Raw genomic sequence first — 21537 nt, forward strand, 5'->3', positions numbered from 1 at the left:
GATTTCTCATCCAATCCTCTTTTCTGACCAACAGTCTAATGACCTCTTCCAAAATTCTGCCAAACAGTACCTCTGATCACAAGCCCATTCTCCTTGAACTTTCCATGGATGTAAACCTTGGCCCTATTCCCTTTAGATTCAGTCCATTGTGGCTTCAGCATGATGGCTTTCAAGAGGTCGTTTCAGAGTCCTGGAACAGGCATGTTCATGGTTCCCCTTTCTTCGTGTGGGAAGAAAAAATGAGGGGACTAAAAGGAAGGCTCAAGGAGTGGGCTAGAAAGATGAAATCTCCCACCTCCAAGAGAAAGGAGGCTTTGGACAGTCTTGCTGCCCACCAATTATCTTTGGAAAATACTGTTGTCTCCCACGACCTACTTCAAACAGAAGTTGATCTGCAAAAAGAACTCCACAAAGCAAGCAGGGAAGAAGAAGAGTACTGGAGACAAAAATCCAGAACTCTTTGGTTACAAGCTGGGGACAAAAATACTAGCTTCTTCCACAAACAAGATGAAGCACACAAGCACTTCAAAACAGTAAAAGAAATTCACCATCAAAACGCAGTGATCAAGGATTTTGAAGGCATAAAGAGGGCTGCCCACTCTTACTTCAAAGATCTCTACTCTGCCCCCGATGATCCTCCCATTGATCCTCAGGCCTATCCGATGGACTTAATTCCCCAATGTATCCAAGATTCTGACAACTCTATGCTGACTGCTCCAATCAACATGAATGAACTTAAATTTTCCCTGGATAGTATGGAACCCGATAAAGCTCCTGGCCCGGATGGGTTCCCGGTTAGATTCTATCTATCCTGTTGGGCCACAATAAAAAATGACTTGTTGAGAATGGTCAGAAAATCTCAATCTTGTGCCAAGATCGGAGGCGGCATCAATTCATCATTCCTTGCCTTGATCCCAAAAGAGAAAGGCGCATCCGATTTCAGCAGATTCAGGCCAATCTCCTTGTGTAACTCTAGTTACAAGTTGATCACCAAAATTATAGCCAATCGCCTTAAGAAGATTTTGCCGTCCATTATCCCTGAAAATCAAGGAGGATTCATCAAAGGGAGAAAAATTCTGGATAATATTGTGCTGGTGCAAGAAGCAGTCCATTCAAGCTACCACCAAAAGGAGAAAGGTATGGTGATTAAACTAGATCTGGCTAATGCCTTTGATAGGGTGAGACATGATTTTTTGTTTATTGTGATGACGAAAATGGGCTTCTCTTCAGCCATCATTAATTGGGTTAAAGCCTGCATTGCCTCTCCTTGGATAGCGCCATTGGTCAATGGTCGACCTTCAGAATTTTTCCAAGCCTCTAGGGGCCTTAGACAAGGCTGCCCCTTGTCACCGCTTCTATATGCTATTCAAGCCACTGTGCTCAGTTTCCAGCTCGAATTTGGTCAACAGACTCAAACCCTCCCTGGCCTTCGTATGGCTAGCAATGTCAAAGACATAAACCATGCTCAATTTGCCAATGACACTTTATTGCTAGGTGGGGCAAGCATTCACTCTGCAAGACACTTCAAGAAGGAGTTGGATATTTACAGAGAGGTCTCGGGCAGCAAGATCAATTACCTAAAAAGCACAATATATGGCTGGAACTGCTCGGTCAAGGAATTAACCGAAATTGCAAGGTTTCTTGATATGGAAGGATCCTGGGCCTGGGACTCTTTTAAATATCTGGGGATCCCAATCTTCAAGGCCAACCCTAAAGTAGCCCACTGGATGCCCCTGCTGGACATGATTAAACTCAGAATCCAATCGTGGGGAGCCTCTTGGCTGAACAACATTGGAAAGGTCATTCTGATGAAAGCTGTCCTGTCAAGTATGCGACTATATCAGCACTCCATCCTCCTTGCCCCTAAATCCTTCATAACCAAAATGGAAGCACTTCTGAGGCGTTTCTTATGGGAAGGGGGAAAAATAATGAACGAAGGTTCCACCTTGTTAACTGGGATACTATTAAAAAGCCATTTATGGAAGGAGGTCTCCAAATGCGCGATCTAGTTGCCCAGAATCTGGCCTTGGGAGCTAAGCTTCTCTGGAACATTGTCTCTGGAAATTTAAGTTGGAGCAAGAAGGTCCTGTGGGCAACGCCTTAGATGCTTAGACCAGCCTCCTAGAACTTCCAAAGGTTCACCTGTTTTTAAACTCTGTCTCAAAGCCTTGGAGCACTTCAACCATAATCTGTACTGGATCCCAGGTAATGGGCAAAAAATAAGAATCTGGGATGATCCAATTCTGGGCGATCAACCTTTGAATCAGATGGAAGATCTAGCCAATATCAAAGCCTGGCTACAGGCCCGCAATCTAAATACCCTCTGGGACATCTCCACCTAGTCAGAGGATGCTTCCTGTCTATGGAACAGCTGGTACCTGGGGGAGATTCCTCAATGGCTGGAAGGTGAAGCCTCGATTTTGCTGGATAGGCTCCAAGGAAAATCCCCTTTAAGAGCTTCTGCTAAGGACAAACGAGGGTGGGGATCGCACTCTGGTGTATATTCAGCTTCTGAAGGTTACAATAGTTTGAAGGCCTTTCCAAATGTTCCTCCGAATCCTGCTCCATGGAAATTTATTTGGGCATTCCCCTCTCTCCCCAAAGTTGATTTCTTCTGCTGGACTTTAGCACACAACAACATCCTCACTAGAAATAATCTCCGCAGGCGTGGTATGGAAGGTCCTTCCATGTGCACCCTGTGTATGTCGGATGATGAAACCATTGATCATATGTTCTTAAATTGTCCCTTTGCTCTAGAAGTCTGGAAGGGTGTCTTGCTGCTAGATTCTGACAAAATAGAGCTCCCAGGGAACATCCCCAATCTTATTCAAAACTGGGTCACTCTATCCCCGTTCTATCTCTCCAAAAAACACCTTCTCAAAACTTGTTGGATGTGGATTCCCAAATTTGTTTGTTGGAAGCTGTGGCTGGAAAGGAACAACAGAACATTCAGGAATGAAAGCGGCAACCCAACAAGAGTCATCAATAAAGTCAAAGCTTTTTTGGGGGAATCTCTAGCAGCCAATACTATCATAAAGAATGGAAAAGAGTTGGACAGAGAGGAGGATCTCTGGTTGAAAGGGCTATTCCCAAATCATAAGTATCATTCCCCTACTCCTGCCATTGCCATCTCCAACTGGGAAATTCGGTTGGGAGAACAGGAGTTCATTAAGTGGAGATCGGCTCTGAATGAACACTGTCTATTTTTCGACGGGGCCTCTAAAGGCAACCCTGGTATCGCTGGAGGTGGAGGGGTTCTCCTAGGTCCTAATGGTTCCACTGTGATTCGATTTGCCTGGGGTCTGGGTAGGGAAACTAATAACAGAGCGGAGGCTCTTGCTCTGTGGCAGGGTCTGAATCAAGCGATTAAAGGTAACTTCCTCTCCATCTCTGTATTCGGGGACTCCAGGCTCATTATCCAGGCGTTGAATACTCATAAGAATCCTGCTAAGCTTCAATTATCCACCGTCCTCAGGAAAATCAGGTTAATATTGCCAAAATTTCTCAAAATCTCTTTCTATCACATCCCCAGGAAGTTAAATTCCCAGGCGGACAAGGAAGCCAATCTTGGCTCTCTTCGAAGTAAAAGATCTCTTACTGTTAATCAAGCTGAATCAATCTGCAATATCCCTTAAGAACTATGACTTTTGGGTCCCCCTCCCCCTGGGTTCCACTCTGTTTCCAAACCACGGCCTTTTTCTCCCTGATCCGATCGCCAACCTTCTGTATCGAAGCAACCTGACCTATCCCCATTTCTCCGTGCTGTGACCTCTCTCAACTTTATTTCTCTCCAAGGTTGACAGAGAGGCACATTGGATTTACTGATTAATTTCCCAAGCCTGTGACTTCGACCGAATATCTGCAGGTTTTACTTGACTTCACTTCTTAAAAGCCAGCATGCTCCTTCCCCTGTTTTCCATGCGGTTTCCCTCTGCTTTCCGTGGAAAGGACGCCAGGCGATCATCTTCAGCTCCGTGGTAGAAGCACTCATTCAGTTTCAGATTGGATCTACAGGCTCCTAAAGGGGGGATCTCCTCTCGGCCCCTGATCTGCTAAATTTCGGGCGTTCATTCGTGACTTTCCTGTCATCTTCAAGGTGTCTCAGTACCTGTTGCAAGTTTTCCTGGCGCTTTAGAAAAATGCTGCTCCGTGCTATTAGCCAGAGCAAGAATGTAACGGCTCTCGGCTGCTGTTTTGGCGCCGATTAATAAAATTTACCCGTTTCTGTCTTAAAAAAAAAACACAGTTAAGGAAATCATTAGCGTAAATTTTGGGTCTAAAATGAGTCTCTTATTAGTAAAAGCATATGATATGTCACACTAAGTTAGAGGTGTTATGTAGTGAAGATTAATGTACATTGTCTCATTAATTATAGTTATTGAGTATAGGGTTATGATATGAGAGTTAAAAATAATAATGAAAGGCTTATATCCTTGTGCACACAATATATGATATAATATTCTTGTTTGTAAGCTCCTGTGGCGGTTAGAATTTGAAGAATTTGAGTTTGAAATTTGATCCACAATAATCATTTGTAGTCAATATTTTAAGTCCACAACAAGACTCACCAGTAGGACTAAATGGTTGAGAGAAGGAGAGAGGAAGATGTATAAATATAAAAAAGAGAAGGAAGACAAAAGCTAACTAATGAGAACCCTAGCCATAAAAGAAAGAAAACCTGACAGATATTGATGAGATTAATAATTAGTATTAATATATTAGTAAGTTAGTATGTATTATTAATCTAATATATGTAATATAATAAAATATTGATATATATTATAATAATGTGGTATCATTTAATAGAATAGAATAATCTATTAATGGTATTAATATATTGATATGAATATAAAACATTAATGTATTAAGGAATTATATCTACAGATAATTTTATTACTATTAATATGATATATCCATATACTAGTTAAGATATATTAATATTTTAGGATTAGTATATTAATGTATTAATATTTTAGAATTACTGTATTAATATCCTATATTAATAATACTAATAGGTTATATATAATATATATTAATAATACACTAATAAGTTATATATTAATAACTTATTATAATTAATGTACTCACATTTATTATTGTATTACATTAATAACATCAAAGATTAATATGAATGTATTAATATATGAATATAATGCATTAATAAGTGAATGTCTTAATGGATTATAGTGTTAATATTAATATCAATATATCAGTATATTAATATTAATGTGTTAGTGTAATAAAATACTATATTAATATATGTTGCTAAAATTAACTAATTAGGGATAGAACTATCTATTAGAGATGAGATGAGAGGAAACCAATTTCTACTTACCTCAATTCTGTCACCTTGATTGAGTTGTTTGGATGCTTTAATATCTCCAGAGCTTCTATAAATCTTCTTTTGAAGTAGTGATCTTCTTTTGATATTAGTGTATTGTCTTCTAAGCAAATATGCTATTTAGAATGGAGGGAATGTTCTGCAAGAGGAATATCTTTATATTTAACATGAGGAATGTATAAATATTTAGGTCCTCAATGGATTGCTCAACAACAACAACAAATATCATCATGTCAATTGCGGGAATTGAACCTAAGTGGGGAGGATAACAATCGTTCCTCTCAACCACACAAGATAAAACCGATTGGAATTTTTAATAGCTAGATATAATGATGATGATGTTTAACATCTACTGAGACCAATATGGTCTATCAGACCTTAAGAAAGTAAGAGATTAATTGATATTATTTAATATTTTATTTCTATGATTGAAAAGATGGGAGAGAAGCATTCCAAGATCACCATAGTTTTGTTGACTTAACAAGTCAACGAGGTTGATAGTGTCACAAATATTTTGAAAATTAGAAAGGATGTGAGTAAGTGTTGGGTAATCCAAGAAAAGTGATTTTCATCTTCAACCCTCTTAGTATCACAAAGGTGAAAAACTATTTCGTCCCTATGTGTTTTGTGAATCGACCAATGCCCTATTTCACTTTGAAGCTTATGATAATTGGTTCTTATCTTGGAAATGCTCATTCTCTTCTCACCACTAGTCAAGTTAGAAAGGCAATTTTGGTTATCAAGATTGGGGTTGGTCACCTCTTTATAATACCAAGTAGCTTCCTTTTTCCTTCTAACTCCTTATCATCCCACAACTTATCCTTAAATTTGTAAGTAATAATATTTTTAATATTATCCTCAATTCTCGAAGATTATATCCTCCTTTACCACTAAATGGTCTAGCCAGGACTGGGCATCCTTATGGCAGTTTCGCTTGAGTCGAAGATGGGGGTTTTGGCTAGAGTTATAAGAAACTTTGGGGAAAATCTTAGTTTCCATGTTGTATAACTTCTTCTTATACATGAGATACCTAATCATAATCATGCTTTCAATGGGGGAAATATTAGCTTCAATCAAGAGGATAGGGTAGGAAGTATTTCCTTTAATTTTGAGGTTGTAGGTTATAAATTGCTTTTGGATCAGCTTGATCTTCCTCCATGATTCTCTAGATATACTGCAACCCAAAACCTCAAATCCATATAAAATAACAAGGGCGACAAGAACCTTAAAGAGGAACTCTTTTTACTCAATACCAAAGATCTGTTGACTTACAAATGTTTTCAAGCCCATAATAAGATTCCATCCTCCAATTATCCTTTTCTCAATGCTCTAATTCCAGTTGAGCTAATGATGAATGTTAATACCTATATATTTGTATGAAGGAACTTTCTCCAAGTAGTTATTATCATAAATAAAATTATCATAATTGGTTTTTTTGGATTTAATTATTGTGACTTTAGTCTTGTCAGTATCAACAATCATACCCATCTTGGAGAAATAATATTGGAGGATTCTAATCTTATTATCGATATCATCATGGATCCCAGCTAGAAGAATGATATCATTAGCATAAAGTAGAAGAGTAATGACCATACCAGTGAGTCTAGGGCCATCACATCCTATAGCTTCTAAAAAGTCTTCTAGCTTATCAATGTAAATGCCCAAAAGGATAGGAGATAGGGGACAGCCCTTTTTAAATCCTATATTACATTTAATTTCTTCTAACCAACCCTCAACAGTCCTAAGATTGGCAATAACTTTCTCATATAGCCTAGTCACAAAAACCCTCAACTTAAGAGGACCATTATCTCTTCTAGTATCTTCCATAGCTTATCCCATGGAATTGTGTCGAAATATTTTCTAAAGTAAAAAATAAAAATAAAAAAACTGAAGAGATCTGTTTTATTTGTAACCACTCCTCCCACATTTACACAATTTCACCATCCTTCCAGGGTAAACATGAGAGGAATAGTTACTATGATATGACCCAACCTCCTATTTCCCATTAAGGAAGTGGGCCTGACTACAAAAGACAAACTGACAGCTCATAGCATTCTACAGGGGCTACAGGTCACTCAGAGGCTGAGTAACCACCCCATGTGGCCAAAACTTGAGTTGGAAACCATTTTCTTTGACTTAGGTCCCCAATCACACTGAAAACAAGCCCTCCGTGTGATTCAAAGCCTCCAACTACATGCAAAATCCTGCATCCATGCAGTTGAAACCCAAATTTTCTAGTTCAGAGGTAGTGGTCCCAGATTCTAAGCCATCATTTAAGGCTAGCCTCCAAACCATTGCCCATAACTTTGTGAGACTTTCCAGAATGATAAAATACATTGGGAAGAAGTTATTCATACTAAATTTAATCAAGGAATTGACCTAACTATTGAAGAATATGGGGCAAATTAAGTTTAATAAGATTCTTTTCTCCATGATAACTATTTTTGAGGTATTTTAACTTTTTCTTCTTAGCACAATATTCACTTGTTATTATTAGAGTGTGTCTTCTTTATTTAATCAAATAGCTAGCAAAAACAAAAGAGACAAGAACACAAGATGGTGGCTTTCTGCCAGGGCCAAAACTCCTCACTCCTTTAGAGGAAAACTCGCACAAAATTCTTCTTATAGAGATTCCAATTGATGAATACCAAGACCATGACCCTTGGTCTATTTAGACACTCCAAGACCAAGACACCAATCCTCTTCTTTGTCACTGTTGAGATCATCATCATTGTTGCACCACTGAGGCCATTAGTACTGCACCACCAAGATCTTCATTACTGCTGCCACATCATTGATGCACCTTCACCAAGGTCTTCATCAACGAGATCTCCATATTGAGATATGTATATGAGAGCTACAATTAGATCCATCGAGATCATGATTGTCTCATCATAGTTGTACCTTCACTGAGATTGTAACCTTGTGACTATGTGTCCATCAAGATCGAGATCATAACTATGCTAAGATCATGACTGCGCCTTGAAGCATGCCGGGATAGAGTGTGTCACTATGAGATCTTTTCATAATAATTATGTCGAGACTGTTTGTGCTACTGTGGGATCCCTAAGATTATCTTCATCACCGAGACTATGACTATGTTTTCTTCCTGCAATGATATCTTCACCGAGACTGTGACTATGTTTTCCTTGCACCGAGAGCTTCATTGTCACAGTTATGCTGAGATTGTTACCACCGAGAAGGTTACACTATAATTACTCACTACAATCACCACCAAGATTTTAGAGGTATTCGAGACCTTGTACTTCACTGTACCCATCGAAAATTACAAATAAATCCAAGTTATTGTCCTTTCTGTGGTGACCCTAGCTGCATATATATAGTGGTCTGCCTCTACACTTGAGCTGACATGATAGAGTGAACTAATGTGACTCCTTATGAATGCTTTTAATTCGATTTGTAGGCCAACATGATGAAGAGGATTGTTTTGGTCATTTGGAGGGCTTCTTGACATTGTTTATGACTCAAATACATTTGATACATGCCCAAGAAGGGTTCTTCATGACATTAACTCTTTGACCTTTAAAGATAAATCCTAAGGCTCTCAATGGGATCCATATATACATAAAAATTCTTACACATGAAACCCATGAAGCAAGCATAATAATAAATTCATTTTCTTGTTTACAAAAATCATAATTACAATTTCTTTATGAAGAATGAACCTAGTTACCCTTTCTTCAACACGGCCTCTTAACTAGGGAGGTATTCATAATGGTACTTGGTCATTCTCAATCTGAATAATTTCTCATAAGAAGAATCTGATTGGTAATTCCATCTCTATAGCATCATAGTAACTAACATTGTTTCCACAACAAGGCCTTAACTAACAACTCTATCTCTCATCAGATCATAGCATAATGTTGGTGAGACCAATGATTATAGACACCTTCATCATTGTCTCTCAAGGAACATACCCACCTGGATGTTAACTGAGTTTGATCTTTTAGGACTATTCTTATCTTGGGTTACCAACCCTTAAAGAATATTGGTCCTCTTGCCTACTCTTATCTTGTATTCCCTACACATCCTCAAAGAGCATTGGATGCCAGATGATTACCCAATCCTCCATTCTTTCTTCCCAAATGAAGACAAGAATGTTGTTTCTATCCATCCCTCTCAACTAGGGAAGATATGCCCATTCCTGTAAAGGAATTTACCCAAGTTCCTTCTGACCAAGAACTTGCCCAAGCTCCCTCTCAATTAGGGACTTTTCAAAGCTCCCTCCTAACTAGGGAATATCCTTTTCATCAGTAGCTTCTTCTTCGTGGGTCCTTCAGCTACTTGATAAACATCTTTCCTTGTCTCCTACTTAACTCCCCAACCCTCGCTAATAAATAAACCTTAAAAATATTTACTAGACTTGTGCGGAGCTTTCAATATGTGCAAGGTTTTGAGCAAGCAAAGCTTTACACACTATTTTACATGTAAAGCTCCATGCAGTGTTTAAAAACATTAAACACTAGGTGTTAAGTATGTTTCAATTCACATTCCTTCATTTCAAAAATAAAGTAAAAAATCAACGATACATGTTCCTAAATGCTTAATTTTACATGTTTTGAAACAAATCATCAACTGGTAAAAATATGATTAATTTCATGAATTTAATAAAATGTTACAGCTATAGTTTCAATAATTCCATTACCAGTGTGGAAATTTTTAATATTAATAGTTGTCTCTTACTTATCTCCCCATCCCATGCCAAGAAATAAACCTTAACAGTCTTTACTAGACTTGTCCGGAGCTTTTCTTGTGTGAAGCTTTCTCTATACGGAAAGCTTTGCACAAGAAAATGTATGTGTTGATTTCTGGTAGCATTGGATGTGCTCTAAGCCTCAAAATTTGTAAGGAAGCTTGGACACATGTATTCCACAATACCCATAAATAATTTTGGGAAATTCCACCTAGAGATAGTTTTATTAAAATAATTAATTATTTTTAATGGGTGGCTAAGTCTAAACTTAGGAGATTAAAATAATTAAAGGGTATTAATCAAACTGTGGGTGAAACTTCTAGAAGAAGACGAGGATCAAGCCAAAATAATATGAGCCATTCATTAGAATCTAATCTATGTCATTTGTTCTCAACGAGAATATTATAAGAGGAGGCTTGATGGGAATTTGGAAAATACTTCGGGGAGAGATCAAGAGGTCGAATTTCTTAAAGAGGGCAGTGCAACAGTTGTTAGAGAAAAGATCGAAGTGATTTCTTGCAGTGAGGGGCAGGGATAGTTCCGGTTGGAGAAATTCCTAATCCAAGAATACATTGCAGAGGAGGCAAAGAGAGATCTAGTAGAGGCAATGCAGAGGCTACGCTGGGCAACATATGCTCACATAGAGGAAGCATAGAGCTTCAGAGAGTGTCTGAAAATCAGATGGGAAGTCAAGTTCCTGAGTCAGAAGATGGGGTGTGAGACCAGAGAGACAGAGGAATGAAGCCCCAGATAGCAGGAGATCCAGGAAGAGGTGACGCAGATCCCCAGAGACGTTGGCGTAGAACTGCGTAGGCTGATGTAGTAGTTGCACAGAACCAGCGTGGGGCTAGCCATCCAGGTCCTGAATTAGTGATAGTGTGAGGTATTTCTCACTAATATTTTGTCAGTCATATTCTCTATATTGGATAGCCAGCAAGGCATCCAAAGATTGTATTCATAAAACCACTACTTAATAAATACAAACCCTTAGCTGTGAAATTGATTTTCCTGCATTGGGTTTTTCTGGAAACATTTGTCCAAAAGTAATGGTGTAATGTGTTGTCTATTTCTTTCTTTCTCAGTTTCTTGTTTTCACTTATAATTTTAATTGGTGAAGATTGCAGTGTATTAGTTTTGGTGTTTACTGTAGGAAAAAATAAATTATTTAATTAGTAATTAACAAATAGAAGGAACTTAATTAGTTGATGCAGTAGAAATTTGGGCTTCCAAATTTTCACATGGTATCATAGCCACATGTGAAGCAAGAGAGCAGAGCCAGAAGAGCCCGATGCTGAAGAGAAGGAGGATTGAAGTGTTGCATAGTCAGCAAATCGAATCCCCAAAGGCATTGCGTAGTCCAAGCTAGGAGGGAAATATTTTCGAGGAAGGGCTCTCTCTAAGTGAGTCTAAAAAGACGTAAGAATTCCAGATTGAAGTTTGCCAGTGTCAGAGGGAGCAACGCAGAAGTTTCAATGAAGAGGAGGTTTCTGGTGTGGCACAGTTTTCTACAACAATTGTTGGGGTAGAAAAACGTAAGAAGGAAGAAGAGAGACATTGTTGAGGGAATTCTTCCTCAGAGGACTTCTAGCCAAGAAGTTTGAATTCTCATTTGTTGAGCAGTAGCAGGGAGTGGTAGATCTACTAACTCCAGCAGGGAGTGCGTAGGCCAGCCTAGTAGCAGCGCGGAGGAGAGAGGAGGTAGTTTGATAGTTCATTGGCAGAGATGGCAGCTAATGGGTCGATATCAGGATTAGTTTGGAGGGTGCATCCAACTATGTGATCTGGAAGGAAAGGATCTCATCCCTTTTGGATGAGCTTGATCTCAAAACCTATTCCAACAGTCTAGTAGTTGTACCAGCGGATCTAGCTCTTCTCAAGAAGTACAAGGATGATATGGAAAAGGCCAAAAGTTTGATCCTTGATGGAGTGAGAGGTCATGTTGTATGTCACATTGCTGACAAGGATACTTTCAGACAGATGTGGGAAGCATTGGCTATGCTATACGAAGGATCTTCCGAGAAATGGAAAATGTACTTGAGAAAAAGATGAGATCCACACAGATGCAAAAGGGGGAACACATTGATCTATTCCTTATAGAGATTCAAGAGATACGAGACCCATTGACAGCTATGGGGACAACACCTTAGCCTACTGAGATGGTGAGGCTAGCCCTGAACTCAGTCTTAGAATAATGGCAAGTGTTTTTCTAGAGTATCCTGGGCAAAGAGATATTGTGAGATTGGGAAGGGATGTGGGCCACTCTTCAGCAAGAAGAGATGAGGAGAGACTTAGTCAAGTGAAATCTTGATAGTAGCAATAGCAGTAGCGGGACGAAGCCAAAGGAGGAGGATGAGAATGCAACCCTCACTTCTAAGGGGAAGTAGGAGCAGCATAAGAAGACAAAAGATGTTTCGAAGATCAAGTGCTTCTGATGTGGTGAAATTGGTCACTATGCTACATAGTTTCCTCTCAATAAGAAGGACATGGATGAGAATAATGATATGAAGGCTACATTCACACAAATAGAGGAGGTTTTTTTCATGATTGCCCAGAGATGGGGTGATCTAGAACTGTAGCTCGAAAGAACTACAGTTGGGTAGGATATTTGAGGAGTCCACCTCTTGGAGCCCAGGTCAAAAGTAGCAGGATGGATCAGTGTCAGTTGGTGTAGAGGAGTGCTGGAGTGACAATTGTAGTAGCTAGGAGTGCCAGAGACTGAGCAACACATATAAGAGTTGGCACAGTGTAGAGTCAGAAGCAGCGTAGAGGCTTTAGAGGGTCAACAAAGAGACTAACAACAGTTAGAACTCCAATAACAAGATGAATCATACTTAACACATGTTCATTAATTTTGGATGCTTTTCCGTTACTGATGCAGTAGCAACAGTATTTGGAGAAGGTTGCAGTGCAAATGCAGTGTTGGTAGTGGTAAGGCCAGCAACAATACGCATGCATAATTTGAGAGGGATTTATAGTATAAATTCAACGTTGGCAGTGGCAGTGGCATGGTTAGCATTTGTACAGATGTAGCATTTGTGTAGTAGTTGGTGGGCAGAAATGTTAGATATCAGCAGCGCAGAGGAAGATGTTATAGAGAAGGGTGATGCTTCAACATGTTGCATTACTAGAGCATATTCCTCACTAAGAGGGAGTGTTGATTTCTAGTATCATCAGATATGCTCTAAGCCTCAAAATTTGCAAGGAATCTTAGAGACATGTATTCCACAATACCAAGAAATCATTTTGGGAAATTTCATCCGGAGACAGTTTTTTTTCCCGTGGAAAAAGTCATAATTTTATTCATAAGATAAAATTACATTTTGTAGATGCAAAAGCATATGCAATGATATTGATCCAGTTTACACAGAAACCAAAAGAATAAAAAAATGAAATGTAAACTAGTCTTTTATCCCTTTCTTTTTCTCCACCTTTCGCCATCCCCTAGAGTTGGGGGTAGTGGTTACTATGGAGAGTTGATTTTCTATTATAGTTGTGGGAGAATCCTTGTCTGACTCGGATCCTTCATATCCATGTGTTCTCTTGTTGCCGAATATTTCCTTTCCTATTATTTGGAGGTCTTGTTTTTGTAGAGGGTTGCTGGGAGCTTCCTCTTGCTTTTGCGTGCTGGGCTGGATTTTTTGTTCACCCTTTGCTGCTTTACATTCTGTGGTGTCTACAATGTCTTCTTCTTCATCCAATAGCACTGTGTTTTGCCATCCTTTGGGCTTCCTCTATTGCTGCTTGTTCCGATTGTGGATGTGTCTTGCCTGTGGGCAAGCACTGAGAAGGTGGCCTATTTGTAGACAGCCTCGACATCGAAATGTTGTATTTTCATAGTCCAAGGATTGTGTCCACTGAGTGTTGTTAAAATTCAATATTATACTTTCTGGTAGTCCTTGGATGAGATCTACTTCGACACATATTTTGGTGAAGGTGAATATTCCCTTTGTTAGCCTGTCGTCATCAATCTTTAGAAATTTTCCTAGGGTATTCCCGATAGCTATTAAAACCTTGTGATGCCAAAAATGTAATGGGAGGTTATGCAACCTGACCTAGACTGGTAACTTTGATACCACCATTGTATTGGCGTCGAAATCTGGAAACCATGGAGTGATGTAGAGCCCTGCGCTACCCCAGAACCATGGCCCCTTATTAAGGATGAATTCCTTTTCCTGTTCTGTGTTGAATCTTACTATGAAGAAGCCCTTAGGGCATAAGTAGATTTCACAATTTGGTGTCCAGGTGGTATGGATCCAGTGGTGTAGATCACTTGATTTGGGCCAATAACCATTGAATCTATAGTGAGAAAATAGATCTGAGTATAAGTCATTTACCTTAGGGATTTCAATGGTGAGAGCTGTATTCTCAGTTTTTTGTTCAACTATGTAGGGCTTAGGAAGAACAGGGGTTGTTGCTGGATTGACTTGGGCTTTCCCTTTACCCTTCACAACATCCTTGAAATACCCTGTGTTCTTTGAGCTTGTATTCTTTTAGCTGGTTCCTGAATATCCACCTCGTAGACAGAGGTTGATGATGATGGTCGAATCAGTGGTTATGCTATATTCCTGAAGGGTGTGGTTGTCCTGTAGACTGCGCCCCATATAGATCAGGTTTTGCCTCTGTTCTGGGATGCCAAGAAGGTTTTGTATTTTATTTCGTAGTTCTTGGATACTGTTGTACCTTCGCAACCTCAAGCAGTAACTCCTGCCTTCCGGTGCTTTTATGAGAAGCTATATGAGATCCACCTCCCTGGGATTTTAGCCCAAACAAGGTTGCCCCTGATCTATTGCCTGGATCATAACGTTTCCAATCCCCAGTTCATCGTTGGTCTGAGGGCGTTCCTCTGCGATTTTGGCCCTGGTGACAGGGTGTAAGGGTATCCTGGTTTGCCCCCAGATCTGGATTTTATGCAGGCTTCTTATTCGTCTGATGGCCTGATCTGGTGGTTCAATAACAGATCTGGGTAAGTGACTATCTTCCGTGGTCAAGATTCTCGATCCAGATCTACGGTTTGGCCTTGAAAAAACGCCCTGGGCAAGTTCGCGTATACAGGGATGGTTTGTAAAAAACAAAATGGCCCTTACCGCAAAAATGGTGTCTTGTAGTCTGCTTGAGCCCATCCCCTGAGCGCTCAGGTGTCCCTTCTACGTCCTGGCCTCCTCGGAGATCTAAAGACTTAGATCTAGGTTGTTTCTCTCGATTGGCTCCTCGAACGCTGCCGACCGGTGCTTGTTGGTGTATTCATAGAAAGCCAAGACAGTTGGTAGAGATCAATGCTGAGGCCGTTAGTAGGATGGATCTTGCCTTGCCAAGCATCGAAACGGGATAAATTGTCGTTTGATGAGAGGTCCATACCGTTTTGTGAGAAAACAGTCAGAGGGCGGCCATGGTTTCCTTGTTTCCCCAGTTCCTTGGTTGGATTGCTCAGGAGGATCGCGTGCTAGTTGCCGAGATCGTGCCTTGGAGGTCAGCCACGAGGGCGTTGACAGATTCTGCAACAGTGAAGCTTGTGCCGCATCAAGACTATGTATCCACCATGGCTCAGAGCTTCCAACCTAAGAAGTTACAATTGTTTTGCACCCAGAAACAATTTTATTAAAATAATTAATTAGTTTTAATGGGTGCCTAAGTCTAAACTTAGGAAATTAAAATAATTAAAAGGTATTAATCAAATTGTGGATGAAACTTCTAGAAGAAGACGAGGATCAAGCCAAAATGATCTAAGCCATTGATTAGAATCTAATCTGGGTCGTTGGTTCTCAATGAGAATATTATAAGAGGAGGCTTGATGGGGATTTGGAAAATACATCGGGGAGAGATCAAGAGATTGAATTTCTCAAAGAGGGCAATGTAGTAGTTGCTAGAGAGAAGATCGAATTGATTTCTTGCAGTGAGGGGTAGGTATAGTTCCAGTTTGAGAAATTCCTGATACCAGAATACATCACGGAGGAGGCAGAGATAGATCTAGTAGAGGAAGCACAGAGGCTATGTTGGGCAGCATATGCTCATGCAGAGGTAGTGCAGAGCTTTAAAGAGGGTCCAAAAATCAGCTAGGAAGTGAAGTTCCTAAGTCAGGAGCCAGGGTTGGAGACCGGAGAGGTAGAGGAATGAATCTCCAAACAACAGGAGATCCGGGAAGAGGTGACGTAGATCCCTAGAGAGGTTGACGCAGAACTATCTAGGCTAACTCAGTAGATGCGCAGAACCAGTATGGTGCCAGCCATCCAGGGTCTGGATCAGTGTCAGATTGTCAGTGATAGTGTGATTTATTTCTCACTAATATTATGTCATTCATATTCTCTGTATTGGATAGCCAACAAGAAATCCAAATATTGTATTCAGAAAACCACTACTTAATAAATACAAAGCCTCAGTTGTTGCATCGGTTTTCCTGCATTGGGTTTTTCCAGGGACATTTGTCCAAAAATAATGGTGTAATGTATTGTGTATTTCTTTCTTGCTCATTTTCTTGTTTCTGCTTATAATTTTAATTGGTGAAGATTGTAGTCTATTAGTTTCGGTGTTTACTATAAGAAATAGTAAATAATTCGTTCAATAATTAACAAATAGAAGGAACTTAATCAGTTGCTGCAGAAGAAATTTGGGCTTCCAAATTTTCACACTCTGCACACGGCTTTACATGCAAAGCTCCACACACTGTTTAAAAACTTTAAACACCAGGTGTTAATGAATGTTTAAGTTTACATGCCTTCCTTTCAAAAAAAAAAACTCAACGCAACCTATTCCTAAATGCTTAATTTTATATGCTTTGAAATAAACGATTAATTGGTAAAAATATGATTAATTTCATGAATTTAATAAAATGTTAAAGATATAGTTTCAATAGAAATTTGTAAAAGTAATAGTCGTGTCTTACCTAGCTCCCAAATTCATGCTAAGAAATCAACCTTAAAAATATTTACTAGACTTTGTGGAGTTATGCTTATGCGGAAAGTTCTGCACAAGCAAAGCTCTGCACAGTCTTTACATGCAAAGCTCCACACAGTATTTAAAAACTTTAAACACCAAGTGTTGAAAAATGCTTAAGTTTACATGTCTTCATTAAAAAAAAAAACGAAGTCACTTGTTCCTAAATGCTTAATTTTACATGTTCTGAAATAAATCATTAAATGGTAAAAATATGTTTAATTTCATGAATTTAATAAAATGTTAAAGCTATAGTTTCAATATTTCCACTACTAGTGTGGAAATTTGTAAAAGTAATAGCCATGTCTTACTTAGCTCCCTAGCCCACACTAAGAAATAAACCTTCAAAATATTTACTAGACTTGTGCGGAGCTTTCGTTTAAAAATTTTAAACACTAGGTCTTAACCAATGTTTAAGTTTACATGCATTCATTTAAAAAAAAAAGTGAAAAAATCAATGCCACATGTTCCTAAATGCTTAAGTTTACATGCTTGAAATAAATGAGCTCCACATTATGGAAAAGAACTTAATTTACTTAGATAAAAAAATATTTTGTCATCATTATTCTCAACCACCTTTCCATTTTTAAGATTTCATTGTTATACTCAACCTTCTAATTTTTAAATTTTTATAGCAAGTGATGTCATGATTTTGGATGTACACTTTTAGTTAATAATTTAATATGAATAGAATTGATTTATGATATGACGAATATCCACGTGAACAAATAACGAGAGAAATGACAATGTTTTTGGATTATTAGTTTTTTTATTATTGGAGTCAGTAAATGTTTTGGTTTGATGCTTTTTACACTATATTTCTATGCCTATTCATGGTCCGTCTTCTTGAACAAACTTGGTTGATGATTTCCAACTCATCAACCTTACTTCTATTTATATGAGTTGCTTCCCAATCATTTTTTTGGGTGGATTCCCCTTCTCAACTCGGGTCGACCCATCATGTCATGCAAATGTGCCCCTTGGCATTTAGGTGCCCCAGCATGCTCGGCACACAATGCCTGTCAGGCACCACAGTGCCTATGTCATTGTGTATCACACGTCACCTTGCCACATGCTTCACCAAACTCACCCTTGCTTCTGTCACACTTTGTGTTGTCTTCCACTCATGTATCTTGATCATTCCCGTCGTACATCTTGCCCTTCCAGGGCCCATCATGCATGTACCATCGATTCCCTTTGCCTGACTCAGCCATGGCGCCTGTCATGCGGTCATGTCACCTGACACTTCAACTCACCCACTTCTTGTTGACTCGTGCATGTAATCTTCCTATGGGCTCCTGGTCACCTTGCCTTCATGTGGTCACACCCAAGGCACTCACATTTTTTCCATGCACTCTATGCAACACCCACAATCCACTCTATCCAACTAATCTGCCAAACAATTGACCCATGTGTACAACATGTCATTCCCTTGCTCCACACTCGTCTCATCACACGAATTGGGTACACACAGTCTATAAGTCACCAAGGATCATCATGGGTGCCCGTTTGGCCATGGTACCAGCTCAAGGTCCTGAAGATCCTTTACTTAGATGTGTCATTGTTAGTTAATTTTTTTGGGTGGACACCCCCTCATAAGTAGGGATGATGGACCGTGTGTCGTATAGTCACACCCCTTCGTTGAGGCACCCTAGCATGCCCAACACACAATGCCCCATCGAGCACTTGGGATCCCCACCATTGTGTGGCCGTACCAAGGACATGGATGCCCACATCGTCATGTATCACACGCTACGCCACTGCTTGCTTCACCGAACTTGCCTACGCTTGTTCCCCACATTGCAAATCTTGTTGGGGTCATTTCCATCGCACATCTCACCCCGCCCATGCCTTTTTCTTTCTCAGCACATCATGCCTAACCGCCACTCATGTGGTTTGCTTCATGCCCATCGCACATCTGGCCCGACCCACACTTGTTTTATGTGTATCTTCATGACCCTCCACTTGAATCGCCCTTGGCACATGTCGTGTGTTCGTGTCACTTGACGCTCAAACTCACCCACTTATCATCGACTCGAGCACCCAACCTTGCCTATAGACACCTGGGCGCCACGCGTGTGAGTCCACCTAGGGTGCTCCCCTTTATGCGTGAAATATGTTTCCACAATTTCACACATGAACAATGGTTATTTTATTATTAATAGCTTGTGTAAAGTGTGAAGGTCTGCACAATGAAAGCTTAAAATCTTCCTTCGCACAATGGACTCCCTCTATAGTTCTAAACATATTCATTTATGTTAATTTTGAAAATATATGTTAATAATAATATTTTAATACTTTGAAAATTATGCTTTTAGATTTGATATTTTAATGCTTTGAATTTTAATCAACATTTCAATTCCCAACAAAGATCCATCATCGAGACTATTTTTGAATGTTGATAGTAGAAGAGCTAAATGAGAGCTTTAAATAGTTATGAGGTGAGTTGTTTCGATGAGATGAAGGTCGGTTCTTAATATTTATTACCATCCATATTTTTAGGGTTTTTAGGTTTTTTAATTTAGTTTTTATTGTAATTCTCATAATTTTTATTTTATGAAGATTTTTAATTTAGAGGTTAATTCATTAAACGAAAGATATTAAAATAATAATTATTACAAACTATTTATTATTAAATCTAATTATCAATAAATTAATTATATGATTTATAGAACTATTCTTTATCTTAATCTAAATATAATTAATTCTTAGTATAAATTAATAATGATATTAATAATTAATTAATAGTAATACTTAATAATTAACAGTAGTAATAATACTAATTAATAGTAATAATTTATAATAATAATCATTAATTACTAATAGTAATAATTTATAATAGTTATGTTTAGGTTGGCCGTGGTCTTAAAATTGGATTATCAAAAAATCATAGTTTCCTTTCATGTGCGTTTTGATCTGGAGCTCCCGCACCCCTGCTTCCTCGGCCCTAGCAACCCTCCACAAGCCTCCTGCCTGGCAGCCCCTACTGTTGGGCTCTCAACCTCCCCTCCTAGCATCCCCACAATCGGGCTCTGCCCCCCTTCTCTGGCCTGTGCTGCCGCTGGCACAGCGATAGCGTTTTGTGATCGCTGAGGAGCGTCGTTGTTGCCATGAGTGCGCTAGGGGGTGGGGAGCCTTCTCCCACCCCGCCTATCTCTTTAGAAGAAGCTTTCAGAAGATTGATTTCGCAAAAAGGGAAGAAACGTTTGACTCCAGAAGTCCTGAAATTCATCAAAAAATTGGAGGAAATTCCTGAAATCGCCCTGCCAGAAGACCAACTGATAAAAATCGCCCTAGCCCTGGCTGACAGAGGGTTGGTAGGACAATTTATGGGACGCTGGCCATCAACAAAAACAACAGATGACTGGATCCAATGCAACTGGAGGCCCCAGCTGGAAAACAATGTGATCTGCTATGCTGTCGGAAGAGGGTATTTCATTTTCGAGTTCACCTCCAAAGAAGATCGAGATTTGGTTTTCAGAAACGGTCCATATTTTATGGGAAATCAGGGTCTGTATCTTAATAAGTGGACCCCCGACTTCGATCCCTCAATCGATTCCCCTAAAGAGGTCCCAGTCTGGGTCTGGCTACCCAATCTTCCGATCCATTGCTGGAGCTATCACACCTTGCAGAAGATTGGAAATGGTCTCGGCCGTTTCATTGACAAAGTAGATAACAAGGGCCAATATACTTGCGCAAGAATCTGTGTGGAAGTCGACCTGGAAGCTGGACTGCCCGAAGCAGTAAAATTTACAATCGGAGAATGGCATCACTGTAAAAAACTGGATTATGAGCAATTGCTGTTCAAATTCAGAACCTGTCATGAACATGGACACTTCCAAAGAAATTGCCCAAAAGCTCCAACCTGGGAAAAAGTTGATGAAGAAGGATGGAAAGAAATCAAAAAGGGAAAAGTAGTCCCAAAACTAACTGAGAAGAAAAATTCACGGGCATTAGTGAAGCCCCAGCCCAAACCAAAAGCCAAAGAAGTTCCTAAAGAGGGTTCTTCCTCTGGGGAGAAGACAGATGCCATTGGGATCCAAGAGGAACCAGAAGACCCATTGAAGAAAGTGAAAGAAGCTGAAGCAAAGTCATCTCTTCCTCCATCAGAGGACGAACAAGGAGAAAAAGAAGAAAACGAGAAGCACATCAATCTGGGCTCCAATTCTGAGGGAGATTCAGAAGATGGAGTCTTAGATTCAGACAGCTCACAAGTCACTCCTATCAAGTCAGCCAGGGGTTGAAAGTCCAAGAAGAAACAGAGAGAGGAGAAAACTTATTTGGATGTTCTCCAAGGTTCTCAGAAAACTCTCAAAGGAATGATGAACACCAAATCTAGGCGCAAGCATGGTAAGGCTCCAAAAGGAGCCACAACCTCCCAAGCTAGTAAATAATGAAATATGTCTCCTGGAATTGTAGAGGATCAGGCAGCAAGTTGGAATAAGAAGCTCTGAAAGGCATTGTGAGGATGTACTCACCTGAAATCCTTCTCATCCAGGAGACAAAACTGGAGGACCTTCTACTCCTCCAATCAAGCAAATTTTTCTGGCATAAA

General features: G+C 39.5%; 1 protein-coding gene across 1 annotated transcript; it reads left to right on the forward strand.

The window, feature by feature from the left end:
- Positions 1-38: 38 nt before the first annotated feature.
- On the forward strand, positions 39-21226 carry LOC149146085 (uncharacterized). The gene is made up of 5 exons (XM_089452653.1): positions 39-1137; positions 1231-1827; positions 1986-2088; positions 2372-3484; positions 20797-21226. Exons 1-5 carry the CDS (start codon positions 39-41, stop codon positions 21224-21226), a joined length of 3342 nt encoding a protein of 1113 aa, XP_089308779.1.
- The last annotated feature ends 311 nt before the right edge of the window (positions 21227-21537 follow it).

The sequence above is a fragment of the Pinus tabuliformis genome, chromosome X (genome assembly GCF_031772625.1).
Source record: "Pinus tabuliformis cultivar Carrire ecotype Pingquan chromosome X, CPIR1, whole genome shotgun sequence".
Lineage (NCBI taxonomy): Eukaryota > Viridiplantae > Streptophyta > Pinopsida > Pinales > Pinaceae > Pinus > Pinus tabuliformis.

Bases quoted from the DNA above. Each gene is read 5' to 3' on its own strand.
- LOC149146085 (XM_089452653.1), top strand. From the start codon at position 39: ATGACCTCTTCCAAAATTCTGCCAAACAGTACCTCTGATCACAAGCCC. The intron at 2,089-2,371 runs GTGGGCAACGCC...TCTATGGAACAG, and splicing joins AGTTGGAGCAAGAAGGTCCT to CTGGTACCTGGGGGAGATTC. The intron at 3,485-20,796 runs GTTAATATTGCC...GTTCAAATTCAG, and splicing joins ACCGTCCTCAGGAAAATCAG to AACCTGTCATGAACATGGAC.